At 42.7% G+C, this 21,690-nt stretch overlaps 1 protein-coding gene across 2 annotated transcripts in view; it reads left to right on the forward strand.

Annotated features, from left to right (window-relative positions):
- Nucleotides 1-21,690, forward strand: part of CRYBG3 (crystallin beta-gamma domain containing 3) — a 98,283-nt gene that overhangs the window by 62,887 nt on the left and 13,706 nt on the right. Inside the window, exons 12-17 of one of the 2 annotated variants that reach the window (XM_068144639.1) lie at nucleotides 36-162; nucleotides 7,055-7,197; nucleotides 9,152-9,278; nucleotides 10,834-10,866; nucleotides 16,320-16,429; nucleotides 16,937-17,063. In XM_068144639.1, the coding sequence (XP_068000740.1) occupies nucleotides 36-162; nucleotides 7,055-7,197; nucleotides 9,152-9,278; nucleotides 10,834-10,866; nucleotides 16,320-16,429; nucleotides 16,937-17,063 (667 nt within the window). Of the gene's footprint in view, nucleotides 1-35; nucleotides 163-7,054; nucleotides 7,198-9,151; nucleotides 9,279-10,833; nucleotides 10,867-16,319; nucleotides 16,430-16,936; nucleotides 17,064-21,690 lie in introns of those variants that run through there. The other variant, XM_068144640.1, reaches the window with a different exon arrangement.

Here is a 21,690-nt window from a genome sequence, read left to right on the forward strand (position 1 = left end):
TTATTTCTCTCTCTTTGCTTGTGTTGTTGCTGTAGATGGGTTGCCTATGATAAGAAAAACTACAAAGGCTGTCAATATTTGTTGGAGGAGGGAGATTATGAAGACAAACCCTCTTGGCAGGGAGCTGACAGTGTCCTCCTGTCTTTCCGGTTCCTTCAGGCTGTAAGTACTTGTATGAATTCCACACACATTATGCACAGTTCCATACATAAAAAGGAAGGTTATTCTTCATGTATGGTACAGCTGTGTTGGGTTTAGTCATTCCACCTTTGGCCCAAGTTCATTCTCATTCTTGTCCTACTTGCTGAAATTTAGACTGCACACTACATTGTAAAGGAGAAGCAGGTTCTAAACAGCCTTTGTCAAGCTCACACAGTGAGTGTATCATGCAGCATTCCTTGCCTACCTGCCAGATTTTCCAGATATCTCCCTTTGCACTGTAAGCAATTAGAATCCCTAGAACAGATTTTGCTTTCAAGTTCAACATGCAGAAATGTACAGTGCAGTTCTTTATTAAAACAAAAATAGCTTTTCAACACAACAGCTGTTGCAAGCCTTAAAACAGCATTACCCTCTGTCCTGTGATTCTTTTTGTGCCAGAAAATTTTGGCAGCAAAATTAACCATGGTAAAAACAAGTCCCTTGTACTCAAATGTGTTCAGCTGGGGACAAAGGTGAAACAACAAGAACTGCATCAGAGTCCAGTGGTGGAAGCAAAGTTAAACTTTTTAGCAATGGGGAAATGTGAGATTAGAGTTTCTTTATCGTTTGCTTTGATTTGGAGGATTTTTTGTATGTTTGGATGTTTAAGGACCTTTTAAAAATACAGTAGTAACTCTGTGAGCTTCAAATACAGCTGCAAAGAGTGGCTTCATCTGAAAGCTAGGATGTTCATTCTGAGATTGCTCAGTCTCGTATACGCAGATTGCTCTTATCCTCAGTGATATTCCTGACCCAAGAGTTTTGTGAAGTTTGAACACAGGCATTTGAAGCAAACTTTCATTGTCTCAGCAGGCATTATTAAATAGAAATAAATAACAAATTTTGAAAGTCAATGGGAACCCAAGAGGCCATGGCTACAGTCACAATTAGCAGGTTTGATTTCTAGGAAAGTCACCTAGGAAAAGCAATGTTTGCAATCAGAATCTATCATACAACTTACAATCAAGATAGGAGAATAAACCAAATTGAAGAGAGATGTCCTTCTCTAAATAATTTATTTTCCAGTACCTGAGACAGGAATTTTCTTCTAAGTCCCTGTTTTGAATACACAGAGTCCTATTCAACCACTGACTAATCTTTACTTTTTCTTTACTTCCAAGCTATATATATAGGATATTTGATTAACTTAAATTGATAGTTTTACATCTTTCTTTTGGCAGAGGACGTAATTACAAGTTTCAAATCATGCACATGCCTAGCCAGGATGACGTTCCATGTGTAGGCAGATACTTCATTTGTATAGAATAGAATAGAATAGAATTAACCAGGTTGGAATAGACCTCAGAGATCACCAAGTCCAACCTATCATCAACACCATCTAATCAACTAAACTATGGCACCAAGTGCTTCGTCCAGTCTCTTCTTAAACACCTCCAGTGATGGTGACTCCACCACCTCCCTGGGCAGCACATTCCAATGGCCAATCTCTCTTTCTGTATAGAACTTCTTCCTAACATCCAGCCTAAACCTCCCCTGGCACAGCTTGAGACTGTGTCCTCTTGTTCTGGTGCTATTTGCCTGGGAGAAGAGACCAACCCCCACCTGGGTACAACCTCCCTTCAGGCAGTTGTAGACATCAAGAAGGTCTCCCCTGAGCCTCTTCTCTTCCAGGCTAAGCAACCCCAGCTCTCTCAGCCTCTTCTCATAGGGCTGTGCTCCAAACCCCTCCCCAAGCTTTGTTGCCTTTCTCTGGACACGCTCCAGCATCTCAACATCTTTCCTAAACTGAGGAGCCCAGAACTGGACACAGGACTCAAGGTGTGGCCTAACCAGTGCTGAGTACAGGGGCACAATGACTTCCCTGCTCCTGCTGGCCACACTATTCCTGGTGCAGGCCAGGATGCCATTGGCCTTCCTGGGCACACTGCTGGCTCATGTTCAGCCTACTATCAACCAGTACCCCCAGGTCCCTTTCTTTTTGGCTGCTCTCCAGCCACTCTGCCCCCAGCCTGTAGCACTGCCTGGGGTTGTTGTGGCCAATGTGTAGAACCTGGCACTTGGATGTGTTCAGTCTCATGCCCTTGGACTCTGCCCATCTGTCCCACCTGGCAAGGTCCCTCTGCAGTGATCTCCTAGGTGTGATTTGACTCACACCTAGAACAGTCAGGATGCTCTAATCATTAACAGTTAAAAACGCAGGTATCATTCACACTCATGTGTCATTCAAAGTGTCATATAAATATATACCAGCCTGTACATATTGGTATAGAGATGTAAATCATAGCTTTCCTCAAATTGTTGCGTAACTAAGGTCAGTGAGCTGTTTGCCAATAAAATGACAAATGGCACTGGCATTTTGTTGTTTGGATTGACCAACAAACTGACTACCTCTCTGAGGGACAATACATAGCTTAGTGATCAAACTCACCAAATGCTCTCTTTGTGGCTTTGTAGACCATACTCAAATTCAGGATTTTGAAAGTGTTTTGGTACAAAATTCTTGTTTCAGGGGGCCTGGGGAAAAAATCCCAAACTAGCTGTGCGTGCTGAAGTCAACAGGGTAGCTCTTCTCTTGCTGCACAGTGACCATGGTAGCTCCTCTCTCTAATCTCGGAAATTCTGTGAGAACTTCAGTAAAGGTTGCAAGGATCTTTGACTCTGCAGGGGTGTTCCTTGATATCAAGTCTTGATTGGTATTCCCTAAAAATTCGGTTTAGTCAGATGAATTCAAGAGTCTCTGTGGAAGACTAGTCATGTCTAGTCATGGGGTCTGTGTTGATAGGTTGGACTCGATGATCCTCGAGGTCCTTTCCAACCTAAGTGATACTGTGATACTGTGATACTGTGATATTAAGGTCTTTGTGAAATAGAGCAGTGACATTATTTGTAGTTAGCTGAGGTAGGGAGGGGGACTGCACATTAACCCTGCTATTTATTCATATTGGTCTCATGGTTTTTTGTTTGTGGTTTTGGGTTTTTTTTGGCTTGGGAGTGACACCAGCTGACTTTGACACTGATGGCTTTAGGACCGGACCAGACCTGATCAGTTTAGCCTGGCTCACATGGCATGAAGCTGAAGCTAATGAGCCCAGTTGTACCTGGGTCAGTTCCAGGCAAACTTGGATCAGATGTCCTTGTGCCACGCTCCTAAAACAGGGAGTGTGGTGATGAAGCACATAAGTGGCTCTGCAAGAGCCAGGCTGGATACAGGCTGCCTCATTAGCCTGTGTCAGAACCAGCTCTGTCATTGTGGCTTAGTACTATGCAAAGCTATTCAGACGTTCCAGTGACATGGTGCTCAACATGACAGATTCCACCAGAGTTAGGAAAATCCAACCTGTGTTTCTGCACACATACAGTGACTGCAGTTGAGCCCAGGCATTAATTTAATTTCCCAACAAATCAAAAAGGTTAAACACCACACACAAAAGAGGGATTTTTGCAAGTCAACCCTCCCCACCCACTGGTTGAGATGTACATGTGTATAGGCATACTGCAAGAGCTCTCAGTTTAGGTTTGTCTGAAATATTTCTGCTGTGAGCAGTTTCGAGCTCTGCTATGGGGATTTGGGGAGTGTTTTGAAAGCAAAGACAGGAATTGCTTGTAGAATTGTTTTCATTAGCGTACCACCACCAGCATCTATTCAGGTGTTGATCTGTTAGAGGGTAGAGAGGCTTTGCAGAGGGACCTCGACAGGCTGGACAGATGGGCAGAATCCAACAGTATGAGATTGAACACATCCAAGTGCCAGGTTCTGCACATGGGCCACAACAACCCCATGCAGTGCTACAGGCTGGGGTCAGAGTGGCTGGAGAGCAGCCAGGCAGAAGGGGACCTAGGGGTACTGGTCAATGGCAGGCTGAGCATGAGCCAGCAGTGTGCCCAGGTGGCCAGGAAGGCCAATGGTATCCTGGCCTGCATCAGGAACAGGGAGGTCATTCTGCCCCTGTATACTGCACTGGTTAGGCCACACCTTGAGTACTATGTCCAGTTCTGGGCCCCTCAGTTTAAGAAGGATGTTGAGTTGCTGGAAGGTGTCCAGAGAAGGGCAACGATGTTGGTGAGGGGTTTGGAACACAAGCCCTATGAGGAGTGGCTGAGGGAGCTGGGGTTGCTTAGCCTGGAGAAGAGGAGACTCAGGGGTGATGTTATTGTTCTCTACAACTCCCTGAAGGGAGGTTGTAGACAGGCAGATGATGGTCTCTTCTCCCAGGCAGCCAGCACCAGAACAAGAGGACACAGTCTCAGGCTGCACCAGGGAAGGTTTAGGCTGGATGTTAGGAAGAAGTTCTACACAGAGAGAGTGATTGCCCATTGGAATGGGCTGCCCGGGGAGGTGGTGGAGTCACCATCACTGGAGGTGTTCAGGAGGAGACTTGACAGGGTGCTTGGTTGCATGGTTTAGTTGCTTAGGTGGTGTTGGATGATAGGTTGGACATGAAGATCTTGAAGGTCTCTTCCAACCTGGTTAATTCTATTCTATTTAGACATACTGGAGTCAAATATAGACTTGTTCCTGAGGGCAGACAGCAGTTTGCACTGTGTGCTAGTTTGAGGGGCAGTTGCATTTGCTTCTTCTTGCAATTGGAAATAACAGATTCTGTGAAGCTGAGATTTGCTTCTGGTAGTCATGATTAGGGAGTGAACAAAGTTTCTGAGTCTTCTGGTGGAGCAGAGTATGTTGTCTTTGCAGCTTCCCCACTGATGTTTTCAAGTCTGAAATTATTTGCCTTGGTCTGGAAGTCCATTTTTAAATATTTCTCCTTTGCTTACTGCAAGAGAAGCTGTAGTGAAAGCTTAGGGAGGAAAATTGATGGCTGAATTTGAAATGTGTTTTAAATGCAACTACAATTATGGATGTATTTCAGCATTTAAAATGTAGTCACATTTTGTGCAGATTTGATCTAAATGGCTTTTCATGAGTTCTTACACAAAGTCTTTGTGTTAGGATTGTTCAGGGTAGCTGTTTTTCACCTGAGCTAAAATGGCACTAGGTTGTGGAGGGTTTTTGCTAAAAGTAATCTGAAGCTGCTCACGATGATTTTGACAGACCTGGCACCTGAATTTCTGCTGTATACCTGAAGGTAGTTGCAACTTTTTACATAAATGAAAGCAGGAGATATTAGGCCAACCAGTTTTGCTACACAATTTGTTCCATCCCTTTTTAGAGTCCTGTAAACAACTCAGGGAGGTTGAGCCACATCAAATGTTAGTTCTAAAATTGTGTTTCATTATTCATCATATAAAGACATGGTGTCCTCTAAAGAGCCTGTTTGATCAGGTTCACCTGACTACATGAATATGGCTACATGCTTGGTCTGGCCTTAATTTTTTTAAGTGGGTTTTGATTGTTGTATGTTTTTGTTTTCGCAGTGTACTGCTGTCTGGTTGGTAGCTTGTAAGGGCTAGAAGGTGTCCAGAGAAGCTGGGGAGGGGTTTGGAGCACAGCCCTGTGAGGAGAGGCTGAGGGAGCTGGGGTTGCTTAGCCTGGAGAAGAGGAGGCTCAGGGGAGACCTTCTTGCTCTCTACAACTACCTGAAGGGAGGTTGTAGCCAGGTGGGGGTTGGTCTCTTCTCCCAGACAACCAGCACCAGAACAAGAGGATACAGTCTCAAGCTGCACCAGGAGAGGTTTAGGCTGGATGTTAGGAAGAAATTCTTCCCAGCAAGAGTGATTGGCCATTGGAATGTGCTGCCCAGGGAGGTGGTGGAGTCACCATCACTGGAAGTGTTTAAGAAGAGCCTGGATGAGGCACTTGGTGCCATGGTTTAGTTGATGAGATGGTGTTGGGTGATAGGTTGGACTTGATGATCTCAAAGGTCTTTTCCAACCTGGTTAATTCTAGTCTAGTTCTAGTTGCTTGATAGCCTTTTCTCTGCTTTGCAAGATGTACTTAATTTCAAGTTACTGGAACACTATTTAATGTTTCAGAAACAAATCTTATTTAAAAGTTGAAGGAACACAGTGATTGGATTGCCATTTTCCCAAGTAGTGCCTGAACTCTGTGCCTAAAATTCCAAAGTGGTTAAAAAGTTAAAGATTTGAAACTCAAATTCAATTAATTTGAAACTGTGTAACTAACTGTGCTGGCTGAAAGCAGAAAGCAATGTCACATGGCTCTATGAGAAAGAACAGGACAGTGTCATGTGGGATTTATTTTGTAGCTATAGTGATTAGTTATACAGTGGATGTATCCAGAAACTACAAACCCTTTATGTGAGCAAGGTGATCCTGCCCCATCTTTTCTTCTCCTTGATTACTGCCATGTCACTGGGAAGGGATCACAGGATCATAGACTGGTTTGGGTTGGATAAAGTCCAAATCTATCCTTCCTTAAGCTTCAGTCCATTCCCGCTTGTCCTATTCCAACAAGCCTTTCTAAAAAAGTCCCTTCCTGGCTTTCTTGTAGGCCTCTTTCAGGTACTGGAAGGCCACTATAAAGACTTCCTGGAGCCTTCTTTTTTCCAGGCTGAACAGCCCCAACTCTTGCTGCTTGGATTAGAAAGGAGAACTTGGAGTAAAAGACTGTAGTCATGATAATGCTTGAAGTAGTCGTTTCTGAAGGTGTGGGAAGTTCAGTGGTCAATCCCTAACCCTTCTCTTTCCCACACAGGCATCTTTGCACTCTCAGTCATCCTCATTAGAGGAAAGATGATACTAAGGAGCATCAGGTGGTGGTTCTTCTCAGTGAAAACCACAGAAGGGCACATCAGATTGCCAGGCTTCCAGCAAAGCACTTCAATACCAAAATATACCCACACAAATTACCTAAGTCCATTCACTGCTTTGTAAAGTTTTATTTCAGGCCACAGCTCTTTTCCAAAATGTTTTATGTTGTGAATTCTGGCTGAGCTGTGACACACAGTCATCTGAGTTCCATGCTGCCTCTTAGGATTTCATCGAATCATCAGTGACGCTTTTTGAGTCTGATGATGAAGATGGGAAAGCATTAGACATCATCAATGAAGAAATCCCTGATTTGGAGCAAGCTGGCTTTGGCTCAGAGACAAGCTCAGTTCTTGTGAGAAGCGGAGTGTAAGTCTACTGAAGTATATGGATGGAAATATTAAGTGTTTTTGTGCACAGTTGGGTTTGACTACATCTCTTGAGAGGCTGTATTTCACATGGTGCAGATGGTAAACGTCTGGGGGAGAACAGTGTTTATTTCAGTTTCCTTGGTAAATGGAAGGAAAAAGTATATCTTAGGCTTTCTCTAAACCCCATGCCAGCACCTTGATTTGGATCTGGACATCCTTGCTGCTAGAGAAAACTTGTGCTGTCCCACCAGAGGTCACAGGGACTCTAGTTTCATGATACAGCAGCAAAGTAACACAGAAAAGGGATTTTAGTTATATTAAAAAAGGATGAACTGTGCCTTATTTGTAGTAAATTCAGGGGGCTGGCAACAAAAGTTCTTCAGAGAACTACTTCATCTGAAAACAGGAGATTAAACCAACAGATGTAGAAGACATGGTCAGGGTAGACTTGGCTAAATTTTTGCTGTGCATAATGAAGTCCCAGAGGAGAATAAGCAGCACAATTAAAATAAATAAGGAAGGTAAACTAGACTGCCTGCATCATGTGTTGATGGTAAACTGATGGAGCAAGAACAAAACTTTATTCTAGAAGCTTAAAAAAGGTGTGGGGGAGCTAGAATGCTTGGCATGAAATAACAGCTCTGATACAGCAAATACCACAGAGACAAGGGGGTGATACTGTGCATAAAGAATGATATCACATGATAGAACTTAAAATGTAGGGGGGAAACCATTATGGAGTCATGAGTGGAAATTTCTGACTTCACTAGTAATTTTAAAAGTGCAGTAGTAACATTGTCATACCTACCCTGATGGTGGTGATTATGATGATGATAGGGATTATCAGCTGTTGAGTAAGACTGAAAAAGCTTCAAATTTAGGATGCATAGCTATAGTGAGAGATCTGAACTTAGGGACTGGGTATTAGTGTCTCATGGGGATGAGGCAGAAGGATGAAAGGCTGGGACTCAGTTTGAAAAGAGATGGCTGAGGAGGGATGTGAATGCAAAATTCTGGAGATGGTAAACAAGCTTCATGCAGCAGTGTTTGCAGAACCCTGCCTGACAATCATTGGAGGATGCTTTACAGATCTATATTAAGATTTCTTTAAAACCGATTAGAGGTGGAGCAAAAAGCTTTTCTTGCACTAGAGGCCATGAATTACTGAAACTTGCTCCTAAAGGAGGCCGTGGTAGCAGACATCACCAGGAGGTTTAAAAAAGCATTAGAGAAATTCACAACAGATTCATAAACAGGTGCTAAAATGACTAGGAAGGGAGGTACACTCTGATATCCCTAGTATAATAGTCCCAGGTGCTGGATGATAGAGAGAGGAATGCACCACCAAAAGCAGTTAAGTTGGTGACATCTCTTTAGCCAGCCTCCATCTATTTTTGTCACTGATACAGAGCTTGTGCAGGGCTAGAGGGACCCTCAGTCTCAGTAGTTGGAAGTTTTTCCTTCTTAAATCACAACAGGGAAAGCAGGATGAAAGAAACTTGAACTGCCAACTGTTGCAGGCTTTTACTTTATCTTCCAATACCAAGGCTTCCTCGTGTATTTCTGTTTCTTCTTGCAACATTTTTCTTAAATCCAACTGAAAAAGTTGAAAGAAAACCCCCTCTGGTGGGATGCTGAACAAATAAGGATTCAGCTGAGAGAGATTTCAGAACCTGTCAATTATGTGTCTTTCCTCTGGGCTTCTGAGGAAGATATCATCTCCTGCTGAATATATATTTGATAGAAAGGTGGACACCCACTGTTGTGTGTTTTGTCAAAGCAAAAGCAGAAAATCAAATGTGAGACTTACCTTCCTCCCATTGGGTTTAATGTTACATTCTCAGATGGACTTACCAAGAAAACTCCAAAGTAAATTGTTCTGTTTAAGTGTTTTCATCAAATGATGCAGACAAATGTGATGTTTTCAGTTTAACTTTGGTGTCTTTCTCTAGGTGGGTTGCATATCAGCAGAAATATTTCTGTGGAGAACAATATATATTGGAGAAAGGAAAATATAAATGCTTCTTTGACTGGGGAGGATCCAGTAAAATCATCCTGTCAGTTCGACCTGTTAAGTTGGTGAGTTACCAGGACTAGCTTGAACAAAATGAGACCTCTCGAGTTCAGAGCATACAGTAATGTTGTAATTGGGGCTGTGCTGTTAAATCAATTTGTCTATGGGCCAATGGCATCCTGGCCTGCATCAAGAACAGTGTGGCCAGCAGGAGCAGGGAGGTCATTCTGTCCCTGTACACTGGTTAGGCTGCACCTCGAGTACTGTGTCCAGTTCTGGGCCCCTCAGTTTAGGAAGGAGGTTGACTTGCTGGAACGAGTCCAGAGAAGGGCAACAAAGTTGGTGAGGGGTTTGGAACACAAGCCCTACGAGGAGAGGCTGAGGGAGCTGGGATTGCTTAGCCTGGAGAAGAGGAGACTCAGGGGTGACCTTGTTACTCTCTACAACTACCTGAAGGGAGGCTGTAGACAGGCGGATGATGGTCTCTTCTCCCAGGCAGCCAGTACCAGAACAAGAGGACACAGTCTCAGGCTGTGCCAGGGGAGGTTTAGGTTGGATGTTAGGAAGAAGTTCTGTACAAAGAGAGTGACTGCCCATTGGAATGGGCTGCCTGGGGAGGTGGTGGAGTCGCTGTCATTGGAGGTGTTCAGGAGGAGACTTGATAGGGTGCTTGGTGCCATGGGTTAGTTGTTTAGGTGGGTTGGATTGGTTGAAGGGTTGGATGCAATGATCTCGAAGGTCTCTTCCAACCTGGTTTATTCTATATATTCTATATAAGACTCTCTGAATGACATAGGGAATCTCTTCAAAATGGACACTGAAGTGGACACTTTGGATCTTTCTCTCTAGTCAGAAAATTGTCAGGGAAGCTTCCTGAGAATTTCCCTGTGCTAGACTGAATTCATGGAAAGAATAACCTAGCCTGGAAAGATTCATTTGCCTTAAAACATAGTAATGTGTAATGCCTAATTTATGATGGATATAAAAATACTTGAGAATTTATCTGGCCCATATTGTTGTTGTGTAACAGAGGCCTGGTTTATTTTTTCCTTATTTTTATGCTAAAATATTTATAATACATATAGTGAAAAGAGATAGGAAATATATTTGATCTATTATTAAAGATAGTGTAACTTGCCCAAATAGGTCAAAACTTTGATGCAAAACAGAGACAGTTCTCACTAGTAAATATATAATAAATGATACAGCTGCACTGAAACCAGGAAAGATTCATTTCATGTTATTTTGAAGAGCACGTGATAAAAGAGGTGTCACAGTCTTCTGCTGGTTTTGTTTATGGCCTTTTTCAAGAAATAGACTCAAAAATAAATGCAGAGACACTTACATGGACTCTGCCCCATGTTACATGAATTAATTAATCCTGATGCAAGTTCTCTTTGTGAAAGGGAGTGAAGAGTCAGGCAGGTGGTTGTGAGCTTGCAGACAGCTAATGCCAGAGGCTGGGAAAGAGAATTGTGCCAAGAGCCTGCAAAGTGCATTTTTTTTCTCTGCTCATGAATTGGTAATTAGCAAATTTCTGGGCCTAGACATGTCTTCTTGTAAAATAAGTGTAAATGATTTTATTAATTTATATGCATGTATGTATTTTTATTGTTCCAGGAACCACTTGGAATGAATGAGCCTCCACATCTGGTATGTTGACATTATATAATAGTCTCTAGCACTACACCCCATTTAATATTTAAATGCAGGTAATTTTAATTTCTTGCTTTGGTGCTTCCAGTGATACCTGAGTATTATCATTTCCTAAAGCAGAACACTGATGGAGGTAACTGGTAGATGTATACAGGTTAAGTTTGCTAATGTTCTGCTTTTTGTTGGCTTTATTTTGGGTCACACCCTTCTACTCAAAAATCTAAGCAGTTCAGTAGGATTTGAGTAACTTTGCATCTCTAGAACTATTTTTTTTCCTCTTCTTCATGTTTCTGGAAACTTGCTAACACATGCATTCATCCCTCCTTTTGTGGCTTATTTTCTTTTCATTAGTCTGCATTGTATCTGGTTTGTCACTGTCTTGTTCAAATTTGAGATGAAGAAGAAGGTATAAACTGCAGAGCTGCACTCTGGAAGCTGCAGATGAATCAACAGGATAAATTGGAATTTTCAGTCTTGTGTGCTGGTAGCTCTGCTTTCCATGGTCTCTCAAGCATGTAATTTAAAGAGTAGGCACCACTTGCTCTGTGCTTTCATCTTCCTTGCAGTGACACGTGACCTTAACTGAACACATCCTGGTTATGATATAGTTGTGACAAATATATTGTACAACTCATTCTGACAGTTTCCCTGAAAGTTGTGTCTAACTTGGGAAGAAATTGCAAAAAGAAAGTGGTCCCTATAATTCACTTTCAGTCTCCGGGTTCCTCCATCCGACCCTTCTTGTGGATGGGGACCACATTGGCCAGTTTCCAGTCACCTGGGACCTCACCGGTGAGCCAGGACTGGACTGGTGGAACATGATGGAGAGCAGCTTGGCCAGCTCATCCTCATTATCATTTGGAGACTTGCTGGGGTGCTTGGGGCCATGGTTTAGTTGTTTAGGTGGATTGGATTGGTTGATGGGTTGGACACAATGATCTTGAAGGTCTCTTCCAACCTGGTTTATTCTATTCTATTTCTATCTGCCAGCTCCCTCAGCACCTTAGGATGGATCCCATCCGGTCCCATGGACTTGTGGGTGTCCAAATGGCTCAGCAGGTCCCGAACTAATTCCTCATGGATTTTGAAGGTCTCTTCCAACCTGGTTTATTCTATTCTATTTCTATCTGCCAGCTCTCTCAGCACCCTAGGATGGATCCCATCCAGTCCCATGGACTTGTGGGTGTCCAAATGGCTCAGCAGGTCCCGAACTAATTCCTCATGGATTTCCAGGGCATTGCACACTGCTCCCTGACCCCATCACCCAGCTCAGGAGGCCACTCGTCCTGAACTCTTCCTGCCTTACTGTTAAAGGTAAAGGCAAAGAAAGTATTCAGGACCTCAGCCCTGTTTCTTAACACCTTCAGGGATGGTGACTCTACAGCCTCACTGAGTAACCTATTCTAATGCCTGACCACTCTTTCAGGAAAGAAAATTCTCCTAATATCCAATCTAAACCTCCCTCAGCACAATTTCACGCCATTTCCTCACATCATGTCATCTGATACTAGGGAGAAGAGGCTGACTTCCATTTCACTACAACCTCCTTTTAGATAGTTGCAGAGAGCCCTGAAGTCTCCACTCAGCCTCCTCTTCTCCAAACTAAACAATCCCAGTTCCCACAGCCACTCCTCATATGACTTGTTCCCTTCACCAGCTGCTTTGCCCACTGTCTTTCCTTTGCTCACTGTCTTTCCTGTAGCAAGGGGCCCAAAACTGAATGCAGTATTCAAGGTGCAGCCTCACCAGCGCCAAGTACCGGGGCACAATCGCTTCACTACTCTTGCTGGTCACACTATTCCTGATACAGGCCAGGATGCTGAACACACTGCTGGCTCATGTTCAGATGGCTGTCAACCAATACCCCAGGTCCTTTTCTGCCTGGCAACTTTCCAGTCACTCTGCCTCAAGCATTGCACGGGGTGGTTGTGACCCAAGTGCAGCATCTGTCACTTGGCTTTGTTAAACCTCATGCAACTAATCTTGGCCCATCAGTCCAGTCTGTCCAGATCTCTCTGCAGAGTCTTCCTACCCTCAGGAAGGGCTCTCCTCCTTTCCTGGATTAGTTCCTTGATTTCTCTTTTCTGTCCTGGAGTGTGCTGCTAGCATGGGTGATAGTTTCAGCAGTTACATTGCTTCCTCTAGGGCATGTTTTTAATTAAGCAAATTTGGAAAACTTTATTTCAGGAAACATGACATTTTTTTCAAAGTAGAGAAACTGTAATGCTCAATGGTTCTGTTTTAGAAAACCTAAGTCTTCTTTTGTCATCTGGACACAATCTTGTTCTTGTTTGGATGAGTATAATCGCCGTGAGCGTGTGGGAAAGGCACACATTGTGTTGCTTAGCAGGTTGGCCACACCCGTCTTTTTCTCCAAGTATTCTAGTTCTACAATTTTATGATTAACCCAGGACTACAGGAAATGTTTCCTGCCTGAAGACATAATTGGTGTATTATTTTAGTCTTAAACACTGATTTCCTGCCAGACCTATTCATATGGCAGTTTGCAGCCAAATTCAAAGACTTGCAAGTACACTCACAGTAAGGCCTTGGTAAATGATACCAGGTAAAATAACTGACTTGGAGGAAGCCAGTTGGATCAGCAAAGTTGAAGACAGTTTTCTCTCTAACTCTTGTTTTTTCAGAATCTCCCCAAAACCATTTTTAGAGCTTTAATCCAGTTCGATAAACCTTAAAGATCAATTCAAATCTCAGAAGTTTCAATCAACTGTGCTTTAGAGTCTGTTTCCAGTAAGAAGTGGTAAAAACGTGTTTGTGTGCACAGCTACTGTTAAATACTGATGTGTGTGAGACTGTGCTTTGCCTTGTGTGTTTCTTTAATAGAAGTTAGTTAAAACTTACTTAAACCTGCAGAATGGATGCTAAGACCACGCTTTAGTTCGTAAAAATACTGTGCTGATGTATCACAATCCTGAATTCAATAGGATTCTGCCCCAAAGCCAGAGGCTCACTCCTATGAGTAAGTTTGTACAGGAAAACATTTAATCACTTGGGCTAAGTAGAGGACTGTCTTTTGGATGGATACAATTTCCCATTTACCACAGTAAAATAAGTTTCCATGTATGCAACAATCTCTTTGTTTGGAACTTCAAAGAATGGTGCATATGATCTGGCAAGTCCTTAAGCATCCTAGTGTTTGAGCCTGGTATTTTGATGGTTCTCTTATCTTTAAAAACACAAGTGAGCTAAGAAAACTGGTTTTGCTGTCTGCAAGAGTGTGTCTCTTTTTCACTTCTGCTTTTAGTTGCTTGTCAGAAATTGAAAAGCAACTAAATTCTTTCTAATCTCTCTAACTCCCCAGACTCTTCTCTCTGATAAAGTTCATTTATTATAAGAATGTCTGAAATCACCAGCTCTGAAAAGCCCTTCCCTTTATTTCAAGTAAAAATTCTGCCCAGAAAGAGCAAAGCCTCTTTCAATACAAGTGAGTTGTACAAATTATTTAGGAAGCAGAGATAATTGCTGTGATAGTTTGTATTTTAACATGCTGCCTGTTGACTTTTTAGGAAGTGAAACCTCATATAGAAATGTCAAACTCTGACAAAGCTGTAGCTTGAGACCAGTTGCAGCTCTGCAGTATTTTCATGGGGGAATCAGTACTTCACCCCAGCTTTTGTCAAGTACCATCACTGATTATTAGAATAGAATAGAATAGAATAGACCAAACCAGACCAGGTTGGAAGAGACCTTCAAGATCTTCATGTCCAACCTATCATCCAACAGCACCCAACCAACTAAACCATGCAACCAAGCACCCTGTCAAGTCTCCTCCTGACCACCTCCAGCGATGGCGACTCCACCACCTCCCTGGGCAGTCCATTCCAATGGGCAATCTCTCTCTCTGTGTAAAACTTCCTCCTGACCTCCAGCCTGAACCTCCCCTGGTGCAGCCTGTGTCCTCTTGTTCTGGTGCTGGCTGCCTGGGAGAAGACACCAACCTCTGCCTGTTTACAACCCCCCTTCAGGTAGTTGTAGACAGCAATAAGGTCACCCCTGAGTCTCCTCTTCTCCAGGCTAAGCAACCCCAGCTCCCTCAGCCTCTCCTCATAGGGCTTGCATTCCAAGCCCCTCACCAACTTTGTTGCCCTTCTCTGGTCACGCTCCATAAAGTCAACATCCTTCCTAAACTGAGATACATTCTGTATAAAAATTACTCACAGAACTTTTTTAAAGCCTTGTGTAACATCTGGCCTGTGAAAGAAAGACAGTGTATGGATATGTTCCTTTATAAAGAGCTTTTGAGATAAGCTGGTGGAAAATAATGTGTAATTGCATCCTGAGCTGATGCTTTGTGAAATAGCAGTGCAAGCGTATTTACAGGAAAACCAGTTACACTTTATTTATTATGTTGTAGCTGATTCCTGTTCTTCAATTTGAAGTTACAGAATGCAAGGCCAGGGTAAACCTTTCTTGTTCTTTCTAACAGGAAACATTAATTTCATCTAAAGACACAGAGCTTTTTCAAACAAATTCTTTGATACTTGCATGTGGCCTTTTCACTCTGTACTGGCAAAAGCATTTGATTTCTTAGGCAGGAAGCTAAGCCCATTTGGGGCATGAAGGGGGAAGTAGGCCTTGCAACAGCCGTGGTGGTTTTCTTCCATTAAAGAATCTGAGCTGTTCTCTTGATACAGTTACCTGTTCCAGCCTTTTCCAGCCTCTCTTTGAGGCTTTAAAGTGAAATTCACCTCAGTAACATAGTGGCAGCCCAAGGGTACAGAATTCTAGGTGTCTTTGCTGTAGGGCATTGACTACATCCTCCTTTTTTTTTTCTTTTTCTTTTTTCCCCTCTTATTGCAATTACTTCAACCTTGCTGCTTTTTCAGGGTGAATTGGTCACATCTTACTGGTGGGATAAGGTGAATATGGCTTAAATTCTCCACCATGACATGTAAAACCAGCTTATCTGAACTTCAGAAGTTCATGGTGCGTCTACCAGGCTGTGCCCAGTGCCCTGCTCGTTCTGTGATCACTGTGGTCACCAATTTCAAGGCAGTTTGTCAACAGTAGTGTTGTGTCTTTTGATCAGTGCTTTGCCATCCTGCTTTGAATGCTGAGTTGGTGAGCTCTAGCAAGTTAGATGCAGTACAGGAGTACTTTGGCTGGAAAATAACATCCTTCAGTCCTAGCCTTCTCTCTTTCTCTAGGCCCTCTCTTGCTATACTTGAACTTACACTTCATACCACTGCCTTAAAATTACTGGGAAGCATCCTGTACCCAGCCCAGAGATCATAAAACACTTGATCTTTCTCAAAATATAGGAGCTGTAGAAATGTAAAAAATACCTTAAATGAGAACTAATTCTGTTTGTTGTATCTTTGTGAACTGAATGGATACTTCTCTAAGACTACAGCTGTCTCTGTTTACGTTAATAATTATGCCTTTGTTTTCCTTCTAGTCATTGCTTTTGTTTTGTTTTGTTCTTGTAGCTCAGAGCTTTCAGTAATACACATTTCCAAGGAGCATGTCTAGATTTCACAACAGAAGTTTCTGATTTTACATCATTCATACCATGTTCATTTAAGGTTCTTCGGGGATGGTAAGTCTGTTGTATTACATGCCAACATTTTAAGTAAGATGTTTGAGGTTTTTTTAAAGCACTGCTTAGTTTCAGACAACCCAAAGTGCATTACACATGGCCATCATATACCATCACGTCTTAGGCTCTTTGTCTTGTTGTGCTTCTCAGTAACCCTTGTTGTGTAATTGGCTTGGGTAATATGGATTTTGCTTTCCCTGTGGGAAGTTTGCACAGGTAGAATTTATTCCAGGTTTTGATCACTTGGTACAGCAGAAGTATCTACATTGCACACATGTAGTTTAACTCTGGAACCAAGGTTTCTGTACCACATGATTTGATTTTGCTGCTTTGGTTGCTTTGTCACATAGCCTTTGTCACCTTGCTTTTAAGCTTAAGAAGAACAAACAGAATTTTTTTTTATTCCTTATTTCCTTAGCAAATACTAAAGACCAAAAAAACACCTTACTGTTAAAAAGCAGCCTGAGCAGCTAATCTTTTGTTGTTGTCTTTATATTATTCTTGCAGTTGGCTCCTGTGTTATCAAGGGGAAATCACTGACAATCACTGTGTGCTGGAAGAAGGCCTCTACATTAACCTCAGTTCCTGTGGCTGCCCAACTGCTACAATCAAATCCCTGAAGCCTATTCAATATGTAAGGACTTTATTTAAAAAACAAAACAAAACAAAACAACCACACCACAAACCAAAAAAAAGTCCACCACCACATTTTGGAACTCTTTTCCTACTCAGATGTCTGCAGCAAGTGCTTTTGCTACACAAACTCCCACTCAGGGAAAAGAGTGAAGTTTGTTTTCCTGCCGTGTCTGATTTTTCGGGTGAGGAACAAGCCAGGCTGCATGCATGCATGCACATGGTCACTTCTAGGTGCATGCTGTTGGGTGTTGTGGGCCCAGAGTTGCTCTCTTTTGGAAGATTTACATTAGTTGGCATTCGTCTGACTGCTATTTATAATACATCTCCACAGGCTTTGTATGCAGCAAGACATTTTGTCGTGCTGTCTAAGCATATGGGGTTTCTTTTGTTAGGCCTACAGCCAAGGTTCAGTCTTAAAGAAAAGTACACACAAGGCACAAAAATGGAAATTGCAGGGTAACAGGTACTTGCCATAATGCTGTTTAATTTACTCACAGAAATACAAAAAGATTTTCACCTCCTGCTGGCACCTCAAGTCATGGGTCATGAAAGTGGTATTGTACACCACCTGTGCAAGCCATGTATGACACATAGTGGAGTCGAAAGCTCAGGTAGCCATCCTCTCTCACTTGATGACTTCTGACATCCAGGGCAAGTCCTCATTACATATGCACATGACTTTCAGGCCACCTTGTTGTGCTATCACAAGTCCACAAGTTGGAATCAAGTAACATATTGTAGCAGTAAGGTCAGATATGAGGTCCTTGTGTATGGCCAGGAGATTGGATAGGAATGCATTCTACAATCCAGTACAAACTAGATACAGCTTTTTGTACATCCTATTGTAATCCTGCACATGGGTCATATGCCTCTGGAGTCTTTGTCCCATATCTCAGTATGCTCCTATGCAAGAACATCAAAGAGAAGCAAGTGGCTGCTCTGCCTAATCCTCTATAGCACTGACCAATTTCTTTCAAACTCTTCCTTCTTCCCTGACTGCTGAACACAACCTCTGTGACTTGTGCCCTTCAATGTAACTGTTACAAAACTGGACTTTAGTGATTATTCAGTTGTTCTCTTCAAGTATTAAATATGGGGTTTTTTTTCCCATGTGTGAACAGATTTTTAAAAACTAAACAAAATTAAAATCTAAAACACCAACTCCCCAGAAAACCCTTAACACCAAAAGCCCTGGGCATGGTGGGAAGCATGTACAACTTGTTTGAGAGCTGGCCTTTTCAGCACCGATTCAGTGACTGTGGTGGAGTTAGAGCTTCCCACCTGCCGAGAGCCTGATTTTCAGACTAAAGATCTCCTTTTTGTGTTAGGCTTTTGGACTCTGCCCTGATAAATCAGTGGGGTCTTGACATGAAATGGTAGGTCTTATCCAAATCCTGCAATCTAACAGGGAAGTAACTGTGCAGGCTGGCATAGTAGGAAGCTACTGGCAGTCCTTGATTACTGAGAGCCAAGCCCTGGGTGAAGTGTGTTTGGCAGGCTGTGTGTGGGAAGCATACACACATCTTCCTGTACTTTGTATGTGGCTTCACTCTTTGTTTATTTTTTTTATTTTTAATTTTATTTTTACTTTTTATTTTATTTTGCAACTGGGAGCCCTTGTATTTCACAAAATCCAGGCACTGAAGAGCATAAAGAGCACTGTGGAACCACACCTGTTTGACAAACAGAAATGCCCTCATGGGCCCCTAACACATTGTATGTACTAATGGCACAGGGCAGTGCACAGAGGCATTGTGTAGTACAGAGGTGGTGCTGAGCAGGCAGCAGTGAGTGTGCTCATTCTGTGCATTGTCTGCAATGCACTGTTCCTGGAACAGTGCCCTTTGTGTTACAAAATATTTCTGTTTGCTCTTTCAAGACAACAACAAGCATATTCCCAAGTGGAATTGTGTAATTTGATTAAATTCAGTAGTGACTTCCATTTTTCAGCTTTAAATATCAGCCCAATTTCAGACCTAAGGTGTGTGTCACAATGGTTCACATGCAAGAGGGAGAATGTTAATCACAACACCAAGTGTTAAAAGGGCATTGTCCTGGGCTCACCTTTAAGTGAGATGTATTTGCTGCAAGTGTAATTGTTGGAAGGACTCTCATAGAGGAGAAAGCCATGTATTCCTTCAGTGTGTGAGGTTTCTGCATCCCAGATGTTGACTGGAAGTGGATGAAATTTGCTGGTATTGTTGGTAATAGTCATTTTGCAAGTGGGTAAAAGCCAAGCACACATTAAGGGTGCTGCATTTGCTGCAGCAGTGCTGGTTTCCATGCCTGCCTCAGCAAGGACCTGCCTTTTGCATTGCCATGAACTCATGGATAGGAAAGTGTGGCCTGCTCACCTAGTGGCAAGAGAGCAAGTGAAGTCAGCTGGGCCATTTATAGTGCTTTCATTGCTTATTGGGGCATTTTTCCAGTCTCTGTTGCTTTGAGAGGTTAATCTTTTGGGATAGAGACTCTTAAGAGATGTTCTTACATCGGGGGTGTTCATCTTCAGTGCTGCCTTTTCTGAGGTATTGTATTGTCAAACTCCCTGTAATATTTGGTGTGACTTATGTGGACAAGAGTATCCAGCATAGTTGCAGTAATTAGTTTTCCTTCTAAAATGTTAACTTCAGCCCTGCAGTTAAACCACTCTCACAGTTTCTAAAAGCAAAAGTGAGATCTATATCGTAGGTTGTGCAGCAGTTGGATTTTTCCCCTCTCTTCTTCTGAGGCATTCTTTATTCTTGCTGTAATCAGTTGTGATAATTCTTGTATTTTCTGTGTTGATTATCTTTTCTAAGTTAAATGCAGGTGTTAACTAATCTCCCCAGCATGCCTGTGAGGCAAATAATGAAGTCAAATACGCAAATTAATCGCTGTTCCCAGTGTCAGGCAGTGAGTCATTTTGTGTAGCTGGGACTGGACCGTGGGCATTACTGTCATCCAGCACCATGCTCCTCTCCCTCAGCCAGGCTTCCCTCCCACGCTGGAGGGAACAGCCAGGCGAGTGTAGCTTCAGTAAGGACAGTTTTAAATTGGAAGGTAGACAAGACTAAAGGGTAAAGATTTTTCCAAAGATGATGCAATACAGCTGTGGAGTCTCCTCCAGTTAAGGTGACAGCAAATGCTGTTTGCATTGCAAGAGATCAGCAGCGGCGCAGCATGGAGAACTGGGTTACAGTCATGTGTCCTGGCTTGAGACCAGGCAGATCCTCTCTTGCCCCTGAGAAGGGCAAAAGAATGACACTCATCACACAAATGGAGTGCAAAGTGATGGAAAGTTTAAATGGAAAAGCAGCAAGTGTTGTACAGGAGCTGCAAGCATAGTGACACAAAATACTCCAAAGCATACAGAGTCCCTTACTGCACACCCAAAAGCCTTCCAACACTTCCCTTCTCCCCACCTGAGGGTATACCCAAAACCCCCAGGACTCTTTCTTCCCCCCCTACTGCTAGGCTGGTCTCAGGCTGGCCAGGGCTGAGACTGCTTCCCCCTTCTCCTCCTGGCATTAGGCCTAGCCAGGCCTAAGAGACCTTGAGATACTCCCCCAGCGTTACCTGATAGGGAGCATCTCCCACGGGAGCAGAGAGGGAAGAAAGAGGAAGAGAAAGACTTTGCAGCTGGATTTATAGGGCACAGGATATTATGGGTATGAAATACACAGCTTCCTGTGTCCACCTCCTGGGCTGCACCCTCGGGACACTGGAGATGAAGCTTGTGTGGCAGCAACAGGAGGCACCCAGCCTGAAATGCCACATCATGCTTTAGTCCAGCTCTGTTGATTTATTTCCTTGGCTTTTCTATCACCGTTTGCAAAAGACAGTGCAAGGAAAAATATGTTGTGGAGTGAACCCTTCTCCAAAGGGCTTTATTAGCAATAATTTTACACAAAATTCATAATGAAAAATTATCCTTATGTTATCCCATAGCTAAAACTATTTTTGGTTTTATTATAAGCATATGTGCAAATCCACTTTTGCACTTGTGTTTCAGTTGTAGCACCCTTTGGTTAGCTTCCTTATATCTTAGGCTAGAGGTGAGGAGAAAGTTCTTCCCAGAAAGAGAGATTGGCCATTGGAACGTGCTGCCCAGGGAGGTGGTGGAGTCACCATCACTGGAGGTGTTCAGTAAGGGATTGGATGTGGCACTTGAAGCCATGGTTTAGTTAGTCATGAGGTGTTGGGTGATAGGTTCGACTTGATGATCTCTGAGGTCTTTTCCAATCTTACTGATTCTATGATTCTAAGCACCTAAGCCTTGCACTGCAAATAAATGGCATTTGAAAGGAAGCTCATCTGGCACTTTTCTTAATATCAAACAATTGAGACTTGCATTGCATCTTTTTCTGAACTGTTAAAGTATAAATTTCTGTTATGAATTGTGAAAAAATTGTGGTGCACAGCTTCTCTCCATTAAAAAAAAAAAGTGCAGGTCATGGAGGGGTAATGAGCTGAGTTGAACTGTGCAAGAGATTTTTAGTGTGTTGCTTTCCATGGCCTATCTCTGAAATCACAGTGTGTCATTTTCATAACATCATATCCTGTATTAGCCATAGACTACCCCACCTGTTAAGTAAAGAATACCACTCTATTTAACAGTTCACAAAGCTGTTCCTATCTTGAAATAC

This window comes from Melanerpes formicivorus, unplaced genomic scaffold, assembly GCF_026170545.1.
Source record: "Melanerpes formicivorus ecotype bairdi unplaced genomic scaffold, bMelFor1.0.p_v2 SCAF_11, whole genome shotgun sequence".
Lineage (NCBI taxonomy): Eukaryota > Metazoa > Chordata > Aves > Piciformes > Picidae > Melanerpes > Melanerpes formicivorus.